The 12,553-nt window shown below is 45.1% G+C and overlaps 1 protein-coding gene across 1 annotated transcript in view; it reads right to left on the bottom strand.

Moving 5' to 3' along the window:
- Positions 1-10,599: 10,599 nt before the first annotated feature.
- HOXA5 (homeobox A5) overlaps positions 10,600-12,553 on the bottom strand; it is a 2,527-nt gene continuing 573 nt past the window's right edge. Inside the window, 2 exon segments of the mRNA XM_027774813.1 lie at positions 10,600-11,348; positions 12,311-12,553. The exon segment at positions 12,311-12,553 is cut by the window's right edge and continues 39 nt beyond it. Of these exon segments, the coding sequence (XP_027630614.1) occupies positions 11,098-11,348; positions 12,311-12,553 (494 nt within the window). The 3' untranslated portion in view covers positions 10,600-11,097.

Below are 12,553 nucleotides of genomic sequence, written 5' to 3' on the forward strand. Positions count from 1 at the left end.
TTCCTCTGCGCCCTTCCCCTCCCCCCGCTGTCAAGTACCCACCCCTCCCCCTCCTGCCGACGCCACCACCAAAGTTCGCGCCGCTCCTCCCCCGCCCGCACGCGCGCGCGCGTACTGCCTCGGCCCCGCGCGCGCCCCGCCCCGCGCCCCACGTGTAACGCCCCCACCAATGGGAGCACCGCGCGCGCGGACCCGGATCAGGAAACGCGCGGGTGGGTGATGAATGCTGCTGTCCGGCCGCGGGCGGGGGGAAGGGAGGAGACGCCTAGGGTCCTCCCCAGCCCCCCAACTTTGATTCCCTCTGGGGATATGGAGCCTATCAAGCTATAGGTCCTCTTGGGCCCTATGCGTGTCCTACTCCTGGCCTAGGCCCAGGCGCACGGCTGCTGCTGCTCAGCACTGACCTCCTGCCCAGCTCAATCAGGCCTGGCGTCCTCCATGGTTCGAGGCTGGCTTAGGGTAGGGCAGGGCTGGAGGCATTCTGATTTTGTCCTGGCCCCAGAATAAAACCGAGAAGGCTGACCGATCCATTTTCCCACCAGCAGATCCCTTTCCCCACACCCTGCTTTCTGCAACTGCCCTAGAACTCGGGAACCACAAAGGTGGGTGGGCAGCTGAGAGAGGTCAAACCAAGGGTGTTCAATGACACCGTTCTAATATAGCCGGATGATTTTTAAATTTTATCTTTTTTAGGGACAAATCTGTTGTGCTTTTTTTTTTTTTCCCCTAAGATAAAATTGGAACTTTCCTAATAGGTCTTAATATGATGGAGGTTCTAAATATGCATGCATTTAGTACGTGCCTTTGTAAGAAAGTGGCGCAAGATTGGTTATAGATAGAAGCAATGCCTCCACAAAACTGAGCTTTGAAACCAAATTTCCTATTTGAGAAGAATCTCAAGCAAAAACCAGCTGAAAATAGAATAAGCACCTTGCCTCTCTAATCTCTGTCGTGGGTCTTTTCCAGCTAAGAATGTTATGTTTGCTTTTTTGGCTGCTGCTTTCACAGACTGTATTTGAGGCTAGATAAGTTATATTTACAGGAGAGTCTATAATTTCTGAATTGCTGAGAATTAGCATATTAACGATATCAGTAGCTCTGGAAAGGAGGGAGAGGGGACTGTTGCCTGCCATTTGGTAATTGAAATTTGATGGGTAAACTAATTACACCATTATTAACAAATAAATTACTTATTAATTCCACCTAATGTTGATCTTTGAAGTAAATACTGATGCCTTATTTGCACTGCGTACTTTCCCTTTTCTGAGTAACAGACACGCCTAAATCCTCTTAAATTTTTAGCTAAGATGAAAGCAATGCAAACAAGCACAGTCACTATTCTAAAAATATTTTATATATTAGCATGCAAGCCAAAGGTTTTCAGTTGGTGCCACTTAGTTGATTTTTTAAAAAACACTGTAAACAGCCTTCTCCCAACTGAGTCTGAAACACAGACAAGTTATAGCTAGCGTAAGCCTGGAGACACTTCAAAAGGCATGTCAATTCTACCTTCATTTATATTGGTTACTTATAGAGTTACTAAATGCTGGAATATATCCATTTGATGGATAGTCATTTAATGCTTAGCCACATAAAGCCTATTATATGGGACTAATCTTTAAACTAATTTAGGAAAAGAGGTTAAAAAGGGATCATGTTAGCTTACTAACTGGAATCACCCTGAAGTGGTATAAGGAGGTTTTCTGTATTGGGTATGTGTATGTGTGAAGAGTGCTGTCTGTTGATCTGAGGCACACTGACATTTTTTTTTTATTTTAATGAAATTTGAACCACAGAAATAAACACTTAAGTATAATCTTTAGAGTTCCTCTTTAGACTCAGGAGGAAATTAGTCTGTGATACAGCTGCCTAAACCAACATTTCTCCCTAGCAAGAAAAAAAAAATAGTGTATGTATGTGTGTGTGTGTGTGTGTGTATTAAATGTATAACATGTTTTATAATTGTGGACTCTCTAAACTCCAGGAGGAGAAAAGCCTGACAAGGAAATCTTCCCTGCCTCTTCATGTCATCAGCCTTAAGTACTAGGGGTCTCCACCATGTCTGTTTAATATTATTTATGGACACCAAAATACAAAATTCATGTTGTTTAGCCTCTGAACCTTCTACAGAGTTTCTGTTTTCAGGTATTAATGAAACACGGACACTCTTTTGTATATGGTTAACTTAAATGAGTTAACTGTGTCCGTGTTTCATGTGGTTCTATTACTTTAGGAAGATGGGCTTGCACAGAATCCCCCAAGGCCTGTAACTTGTCTTTGCGGTTAGTATCATAAACACAAACGGAGCCAGGACCACCAAGTGTTATCTCACACACCGACATTTTGACATTTTACTGCAAGATTTATGGCCGTAATAAACAATCTCAGTACCTTCTCTGAACCTTCTATGCTATGCAAGCCATAGCATCATTCTATTTAGTCAAATATTCTTTTGAAAAACCTTTTTGTAAAAAACACCTCTTGCTTTTACGTAATATCCAAGACACAAAAGTAAGCCCACGAAAAGAAACTAACTCAATTAATACACAAACTGAAGTTTACCAGCAGCATCTCACCCGAGAAAGAGAAAGATGGGACGCCCTGAAATGGAGCAGAGAGGGAGCATGCTAATCTTCACACACCAAGTGGCTCCAGTCCCAAAGCGGGGTGAAAGCGTTATCCTTTCCTTGGGAAACTGCAAAGCACATTTGCTCATTTCCACGTGCAGGGATAACATATATTCCCAACAAAAGCTTTCTTAAAATCCCATTAAGTGAAATAACTTTTCATCATGTCCTCACATCCCAGATGGAGGAGGAGAGTGAAGGGAGTCTGAAGGAGAGGGAGGGAAGAGGGAGGCAGTGTTTGCAGCTCGGTTTGAATCTGATTTGAATCATTTTGAATATATTTGGAACAGCCTTTCCTCTTGAATGCAACCCTGTCCCAAGTTTCAAAGTGACCGAACAGTGACACCGTGTGCATTTTGTTTCTTATTAATCTTACACATTGACAGTCTTTGTTAAATCACAAGGCGCGCCCTTCACCAGCCGACATTTTCATATTTGTTAGACGCGCTGACCTGAAGTTCACCTCGGCCTTGGACTTTGCGCTTCTAAAAGGTCTATACAGTGTCTTTTAGAGAGCAGGGTGCTTTGCCCAGGTCACTCCTTCTTAGAAAAAACCAAGGGGAAAAAGCAAAGGAAATGTAAACGTTATGGAATGTATTGACTGTATCTGTCGTCCTTTGTTCTTTAGAGCTCGAGTCCTCCAGACTGTTCTCTATCTGAAGCTCGTCTTTGCAGCAACCAGGGAAATGGCAGAATTTTTAAAATGCCTGATGGTGGCATTTAAGGTCTCTCCCCAGCCCCCACCAGTCTTGGCATATGATTTTTAGAGGAACAACACTTTACCAGCCATTTGACCAGTTAATTGTTTGGGGGGGTGGTAATTTCCTTGTAGTAGTTTAAAGCAATGATCACCATCCAGGCATAAGGACTGGAATTTTATTAGGATTCTACTTGAATTTTAACCAGGAGTGGGTGAGAGGCCTAAAGATTGAGAGTCTCTGAATAAAGAACTAAGTATTCTAAAAGCAGTGACTTCTGAAAACACTTTTTCTTTCAATTTTAAAGACTAGCTAAGAGGTGTCTTTGATTATTGAAGCTGACATGTTTCTAAGATATGTCATGTTTTTAACCAAAAGTACAATGAAAAGGTTTTCTTGAAGAGACGCATAATTGTCTTAGTAAGGGGGGGGAGGTTCAGTTTTCTTCATTTCACTAGCCCAGATGTGGTGAAGTGCTCACTGCTGTAACAGCAATCACCACAGTTGTTTCCTTTCTTCTATTTCATCTGGCAAACCCCCATTTGGCTCCAAGCTCTTGGCCAGAGTAAAATCTTTACACATTGCACAGTAGAAGTATCCAGATTACTTCCACAAAGGCCGAGTTTGGGAATATTTACTTTACCACTGAATGTAACTAGCAGGTTAAAACCAATCACCCAGGATATAGCAGGGGACTCCCAAGAGTTAATGGAAAAATGGAAATAAAGTACCAGGTAATTCTGGTCAAATTTTTTCAAAACCCATGCATAGTTTATTTTTTATAATATGCATTTACATGAACTCTGAAAACCCCATGTGTTGGAATGATGTTAAATGTCCTTGCAAGAATCTACATTCTGAAAAGTTACATTATCTCCACATTCAAAAAGAAAAACCTAAGGAAAAAAATTTACCTTTTTTTTTTTTTCCCCTGTTTTCCTACTGATCCCTTCAAGGTCAATATAGACAAAAGGAAAATATGTCCCCAAGAAAATAGATTCTAAGAGCACTAATACTTGAAGGTAATCTGGATGCATTACAAAAAAATTAAGAGCTTAGCTCTTAAGCTGCAATTCACATGTGAGGCAAGGTTCCAGTGTGATTCCTCAATAGACTCTCTTCTATTTCCCCCACCTTTCCTCTTTAGCTTGTTTTCCCATCTCATTAGCTTCTTCAAAAATTTCACATACCTTTTAAAAATATATGTTCTGGCAAGCAAGTCTGTCATGGCGGTCTTATAAAATGGCCTGGCATTTGTGGATTCCACCTTCCTGCATTCTTTACACTTTATTCATTCATAGACTGTAGCATTTCTCTTACATTCAATTGTGATTAAATAATAAACATTTTAAAATTACCAACAATAGGGACATCTCCACACCAATAAGCCTCATCTCTGGTTATGGTGGTGATGGGAGGGGGGGGAATCCTGTCCCTTTCAAGGAGGATTTCTACTTTCTGCTCCACCCTTCCCGTCTTTGGGAACGCTTTGCATTCAGTGGGTTGCAGCTTTAGAAAAAGCATGTTCTGTTTAAAAATGGTAAAGAATAGACTTTACAACAAATGCCTGTATTTGTGTTTGTTCTTATACACTTTAGAGATCATATGGATTGAAAAGAAAAAGAAAACTAGCCAATCAAAATCACCTTTTTCAAGTAAAAGGGGTTTCTTGCACCATTCTCTTGACTTTGAAGGCATAATGGAACATTGGAAACTTGCTACATTGTTTTCAAAGGTCCACTGTCCAGTTCTGAGCTTATTTTGTGACAAACCCACAAACAGCCTCCTGGTTCTCTAGCATCTAAGATGTTGGTGTTTCAGTAATCTATGCCTATTTACCTGCTGCTATTCCCTCAGAATGGGAGCAATAATTCAAGATGAAATACAGCATGTATTACTCTTGAAAAGAGGAATTTTCTATCCTTTCCTCCGTAATTGAGGTCATTCAACCACTAGGGTTCACCTGGAGTCCATACCGTGATACACGCGTCACTCCAAGCCATTTTATCTTTTGTGCTGATAGTCAAGATCGCAGCTCTAACATTGACATCAAACTCTGTCTGGGCAGATGACTAAGAGTGCTGCACAATGTAAACTTTTGACCCTCAACTTTTTGACCTGCAGTTGTAACGCACTAACCACAAAGATACACAAAGCTGAGCCTCTTCTTTCAAGGGAAAGGGGCCCTCTAGGATCTTAGGATGCCCTGCTTCTGCCACTGCCTTATGGAATTAGAGAGTAAACTGGATCTTTTTGTGTGTTTGTGACTGCATTTCCTATCACGTCAGCTTCTATCTCTTTTTGTCAGCGCTCAGATAGGAATTAGGTTAACTTAGAATCACTCATGATTCCATTTATAAGAAAAAATTGGAGTAGAACGGGACAACCTGGCAGAAAGTGAAAGAAAAGAGATGATGGGAGGGAAGCAAGCACTGGGAGGTGGAGACAGTTTTTTCTTTATTTAAAAATAAAGACTCAGCCCTAATTGTTGGGAGAGCTGGCCCAGGCGGGCGAGTTGACTGTGAACTTGTACTAAAGCGTGCTCTGCTGGCGATTCCTAGGGTGTGCAGATTTATCTTCTCTGCATTTACTTAACCCGGCAGTGAACTGCGCGGGCGTCATTTGTTAGGCGATGACAGACTTCACCTCCAGCAAGGGCTGCTTCACAAAATCGCAATAATTACCTAATAACCTTCACAACAAATATTATTATTGAAAAGATTTGGTTTGTGGGAGGAGACCTGGTGGGAGAAGGACTAATTTCTTTGTGAAAAACACTAAACCAAACAAACCTAGGCAGGTCTTCCAGTCCTGGGCTTAGAATGACTAGGATTGTGGATCCTCTCCCCTATGTGGGTGGGAGCCTGGGCTGACCCCCTTAGCCCTTCCTGGGAGCCCTGTTTACAGTTTTGTCATTGGCTACAAGGAAATTCCCCCCTTAGAAGCCAAAGGCATGATGCCTACAATGCTTTGTGCTCTCCAAGGTGGGCAAGCCAAGGACAGACCCTCAGGCAAGGCAGGAGAGAGACTGAAAGGATATCTTTTAAGCTAAAAGGATTGTTTTTCTCTTTAATAGCCCACCTTTAAGGATGTGATTTGCTCTCTCCTCACTAATTGTTTAGATATAATACTCTTGAATCTCAACAAATGCACATGACTGTTTCTGGTAGGATATTCTGTCTTGCTCTCTCAGAGCTGCCAACAATGAAGCAGGGGAAAGAGCAGGAGAAAAGGAATCTTGGCATAATGTTGTGAAATTAGACCATGGAAACCCTAACAAACCCCTAAGTAAGTGTGACCAGAAGCTTCCTATTATATTTATAGTTCAGGAAATATTGTCTCTTCAGCTTGTGGAAACAAACGAGCTCCTGCACATTTCCACTGCCTTCTCCTTTTACAAGACAAGCAGGAGCACAGACACATACTTCAGCCACTGGCTGAGGCTAGATATCTTCATAAAGCCCTTAATGACCTGTGTGTTTTTTTTTTTTCCTTTCTAAGCAAGTTCCTCTGCCAGAACAACCCAAAAGGAGGCATGAAAAGAAGTAACTTATCTACAAAATGGGCAGATAACGATCCATCGTCTTCACTATGCTTTCTATGAAAATAGCAAGAAAGAAAAAGATCCTCTAATAATGTTCACATAGGTCTGACTTGATGCTGTACTTTTTCTAAAAAGTCATTGAACTCCATGTGGCTTGGCCTGTTTTCTTAAATTCTACTTAAGTTTTGTGAAGAAGAAATAAGCAAACTGGCTATATTGACAGTCTGCATTGTTTAACTCTTGGGAAAGATTCTTTATGTTGTATGTTCCTGGCTATGACTCCAGCAGCCTTTCCGCTCATTCCCATACTCCAGAGTGGGATGTGGCCACAGAGGAGCTGTGGACAGTTTCTCTATGCCAGTAACTCATAGGAATCTGCCAACATCCCTATCACACTTTTTCCCCTTCTAATTTCAGTCACCAAGAAATCACACAAGCAAAATCACTTAAAGAGTATCGAAAATAGAACCTTAGCTTAATAATTTCCAGTAAAAGATCTGAAATTCACTGCAGCAAAACAAAGAATCCAGAACTGTCACAGACATAAAAACAATAAAAAAGAACCAACACTCAAGTAGAGTTTATATTTCGGTTCCCACTAAAAAGTGGACATATTTTCCTCAGTGCTGAAATACCAATGTTCACTTTAGTAGGTTACACAACATGACTTCAGGGATGCTTCACTTTGCCACTACTCATGAGAAGTAGGACTTGTGGGAGAGTTTAGATTTTTCAAAAAAATTTCCCAGGGTTTGCTTTTTTGGACCTCTGACTTTGGGGACATCTGTTGGACTTGTGTTGAACTGAGGTGTTTTCAAATCTATACTTTAAAATGTTCACTTTAAAGACTTAGTGAATGTTGCAAAAACCTAACCATCTCCTAAGGAGAAAAGCAAATCTAGTTTTTTGTTTCATTTCTGAATTCAGTTGGAGAATTTGGCGTGGTTCCTCAGACAGGATTGGGGGAAATCTGCTATGTCCCTTGTGGGGACCATCCAGAAAAGACCCTAGGACAGGCCACAACATCCTCAGGCACTTAGTTGGGCTTTGCAAGGAAGAACTGTGGGGTGTTGGAGCCAGGAATAGTGGTTGGGCCCAAGATGAAATTGTACCCAGGAAAAATTTACTTCACCTTACTTCACCCATTGGTGCAATTTTGGAGACTGTTTTGGAAATCATAGATTATGTAAATTTCCTGGGATCAAACAGAAAATGCAGCAAACAAAAGAAAGGCGGAAATCGCCTACTGACAAACTACCAATGTCTTCCCTAAACTACCCTTTATGATGTGTCAGGAAAAACAACCTAATGGCTCTGGGGACTTTTAAGTTGGGCATTGAAGACACCTCGATTTCCCCTCAAATTTCAGGGCACAGTTTTTAAAGGAGAATTTGTCTGTATGTTGGGGTGGGGGACAAATTTCTCTAATCTTTTGTATTATCTAGGGCCGCCTAAGTTGCCTTTGGAGGGGCCTGTGCGTAGTAGATGGTAGATGTTTTAATTCTACAAAGAAGAGAGGAAAAGGAAAGAAGACAGGGAGAAGAAAGGCAAAGCACAAGAAAAGAAAGCTCTTTAACTCCTTTCAATTAGCCTGGGGATTCAAAGACTAAAGTTAAATCCGGCCATAAAGTTTATTGCTTCAGACTCACAGGCGGGTGAGAACAGTCCCACCGAAATAAAAGAACGTGCAGGCAAACAAGGTTCAGGGCCTGGTCCCTGGTACGGGGGAGGGGGTGATTCCCCTCCCAGGTGGGGACCCACGGTCCCCGGCATCCTGTGGGTGCTAGCAGCCTGGGCTCAGCCTAGCAACCCAGGGCCCCAGCCTGGAGGTGCAGCCCGCGCCTCGCCAGCCTCCGCCACCGCCTGCTCTTACAAGCCAGCCTGAAAACCCGGCCCCGAAGGCCACCGCCTCAATCCAGTCCTGCCAAATGACCCCGGCCCGCGAAGACATATTGCCATAGCCTCGTAAAGAATCCCGCCAGAGTCTGCCTCGGCCCTGCCCGGGCCTCTCTTTCAAACTCCGGAGCGAGCGCAGCGCAGTCCTCGGCGCCCGAGACCGGCGCCCCACTGTCTCCCAGCCCCCACCCCAGGGCTCCCCGACTCCCGAAGAACCCGGACCGGCCCTGACCCAGAATGGGGGCCAGGAGGTGGCCCTGCCACGTCTCCACACACAGACCCACTCACACTCAAAAATCATCTTTTTGCACACTGGCGGGAGCTGCGGAAGTCATTAACATCCGCGGTTGCGCAGCAATTAAAGTTAGGCCTGGAGATGCAGCGCGGCCAGAGGCGCTGTGCACCGCACTGCCTCCGCAAAGCTGGCTCCTGGCGCTGCCCACTTACGCAGGGGAAAAGTTTGCCCTCCTCTTTTGAATGCAGAGGCACCCTCAGAGTTATTGAACCAGAGAGAGAGAGAGAGAAAGAGAGAAAGAAAGGAATAAAGTTTTTAAGAGTACAAATAAACTTGAAAGCGCTCAGGAGGCGAGCTTACCTTAACTTGGAGGGAGCCATTTTTCAGAGAGTTTTGAGAACTTGTGGTTTGGACACTTCTGGACCTAAAATTGACAATTTGAATGACCAGGCAGCACACGTAGCCTGCAAAAGAGTCAAATGGAGTCCAGCGTCAGTGAGATTATATGTTATGTGGTATATAATGTTGGATGTCAACTCCCCAAAACCATAAAACTTACTTTAATGGCCCCACGTGACGTTTTATAGCCAGTGAGCCGATCTGTCTGTGCTATGGATGATTTTACGATCTAATTCATAGACAAAACCCTATTCATTTGGCACCCAAATGTCATATAGCCGGAACTGGGGCTTATAAAGTTTACTGTTTTATAACTTTTAAAAGGAAAGACGGCATCAGTGTAAGCAGTCGGTAAATGTGCAAATCTCTAGTTGCGCTTTAGCCCGCTCTGAGGAGTTTCCCAATCGAGCTAGGATGGGGTAAGTACCTTCCATTTGTAGCAAATTAATTGTAGTGAAAGAAGCCACTGGGTTCAGGGTGAGGAGTGGGGAAGGGGTGCTGGGATGGGTCAGGGGCAGAGGGTTTGGGGTCCACAACCTGGCATAGCAGCCTCTCCAGCAAGTAGAGGCCTAGGACAGCCTTAGGGAAGAGGCAGGATCTGTGTGGCCCTGGGGGTGACTAACAAAGCATTGGGCTTTTCTTCCTTTCTGTTTCTTTCTTGTACCCAGCAAGTTAACTTGGTTTCCTCAGAAATGGGCAGGGTGGACTCAGCTTTGGAACCGCTTACAGCTTTTTCCTTCTGCCCTGAACTTTCTGATGGGTCAGACTTGGGGAGGCGATGGGGCAGAATGCTGGTCTGAGGTCTCCATGCACAGGGAGGCTACTCAGGTAGCCTGACTCACCCACTTCTAGGACTAGACAGACAGAAAAGCAGAAAGAATCGCTCACTATTTGGCACAAATCAGACCAACAGAACTTACAATAGAAAGTTTATTTTTTGTTTCCAGTCAGTATTTTTTCCTTAAAAACAAATACCCCCCCAAAAAAAAAAAAAAAAAAAAAGCTGATCACAGTTTGCTTAAACAGCCAGACTTGGACAATATTTGTAACTTTGTTCACAAAAACATACATCACTGAAGCTGCGCTTATAAGAGCCACTTCCAGAGTTCGTGCAAAGGGTCCTACAAAGGCACGCAGGGACACACCGCTTGGAGTCACAGTTTTCGTCACAGAGTCACTAGTCACTACACGTCGAACAAGTTAAGTTGTGTCTCATCAAGTCACCTCTACGACAGCATTAATTACACAAGGAATATAGGTAGTTTGAATAAAAATATTTTTAACAGCTTGGAGCTATTGAGACAGGAACACTTCCACGCACATGCACAGTTAAACAACTTGAGTGCAACACACAACATTGGCACTAAACGAGGTTGAAGGGGGACTTTTTGTGTGTTTTCTCTCTTCTTTTTTGTTATAGTTACTTCAAGTAACACAGCTTGCTTCATATAAATAAGTTAAAACATCTATTTTTTTTTTCAAGACAAAGCCATTCAGGACAAAGAGATGAACAGAAAGCAGCTCTACTTATACAGGCGCTATAATGGCAATAAACAGGCTCATGATTAAAAGATGAATTAGGGCAAGAGAACAGGGCTTCTTCACAGAAGGAACACAAGGGAGTTTCAGAAAGTCACCTTAGTACTGACACTACGCGGGATCCGCTAATACTGCTCAGTACTTTAAACACTCAGATACTCAGGGGCGGAAGGCCCCTCCCGCCGCCGCCATGCTCATGCTTTTCAGCTTATTATCTTTTTTCCACTTCATTCTCCGGTTTTGGAACCAGATTTTAATTTGTCTCTCGGAGAGGCAAAGAGCATGTGCTATTTCAATCCTTCTTCGGCGGGTCAGGTAGCGGTTGAAGTGGAACTCCTTCTCCAGCTCCAGGGTCTGGTAGCGGGTGTAGGCCGTCCGAGCCCTTTTGCCTTCCGGGCCGCCTATGTTGTCTGCAACAGAAAAGCCAGCGGTTTAGCCAACTCCTCAGTTGCTGGCTTCCAAAGTCTGCCAGCCGGACTAGCCAGGGTCCTGAGCAAGGAACCTGGGCGAAAAGCTCAACAAGTCCTCATTCCCTGCTCACTCACCCCTCCCGAGTTTCCTTCCCTCTTCCTTTCTAGAGAGAAAACAATACTATTTGGACTCTGGAAACAGTCGGCCCATCTGAGGTTGGAGCCCCGTCTGGAGGGCCCGGGCTTTCCCTTCTCTCTCTCCTGCCCTCTGGTCCTGCCCCAGGCACTCTGAGCCCGGGCACAGCCCTCCCAGGCTGCGCACTGTTCAGAAACCCACCAAAGCACAGCCCTTTTCTGAGCGCCCAAGTGACTTCCAGGTCACTCTCCTTCAAAGTTCCAGTTCCTGAGAGCCACCTCCTGTTTCAGCCTGCACTCTTGGGGCGCTTGCTTTTCCTTCTCTAGTCCTCCTACCCCCCAAACTTCAGAATCCCACCGGCTCTCATCTTGATTATTCCCCTCAAGCCTCTTTTCGGGGGCTCTAATTAGTAACGCCGTTTCCCCAGCGTAGCCCTCCTCATAAATTATCCGCCCTGACAAGCCCGATTCACCGCCCCTACTGCCATCCTCTACCTCTCCGAGCCCTGCTCGGCTGGCCTGACCCTGGAGCGCGTTCCGAGGCGCTGGAGTTCGAGATTTTTTTTTTTTTCCCTCCCTTCCTCCTCCTTGCAACCACTAAACTTGTCCAGCCTGTGGCCCCTTCCCCCACAATTTGCGAGCGCAGGGTGCTGCTGAGACAAGAAGGAAGGAAGAAGGAAGGGAAAGGAGACCGGCAGGGAGACGCTCCGCAGGGCTGGGAGAGGCGAGACCAGGAGACAGACGGGGAGAGAGGGCGGCAAAGGAGAGAGGGGGACCGAGAGCCGCGCCCCCGAGGCCGCGTGGATTTAGAAAAAGGCTGGCTTTACCATGACTTATGTGCAGCTTGCGCATCCAGGGGTAGATCTGGGGTTGGGCGGGCGGCGCCGGGCTCGGCTCGCTCTGCGCGCTCGCCTGCTCGCTGCTGGCGGGGGCGTCCTCCTCGGCTCCCGACGCCGTGCCAACCCCCTCTCTGCTGCTGATGTGGGTGCTGCCGGCGTTGGCCGAGGCGCCGCTGGAGTTACCCAGGGAGTTTTTCCCGCCGTGGTGGCTGTCGCTGCCGGGCGAGGGGG

This window comes from Tupaia chinensis, unplaced genomic scaffold (assembly GCF_000334495.1).
Source record: "Tupaia chinensis unplaced genomic scaffold, TupChi_1.0 Scaffold000479_1, whole genome shotgun sequence".
Lineage (NCBI taxonomy): Eukaryota > Metazoa > Chordata > Mammalia > Scandentia > Tupaiidae > Tupaia > Tupaia belangeri.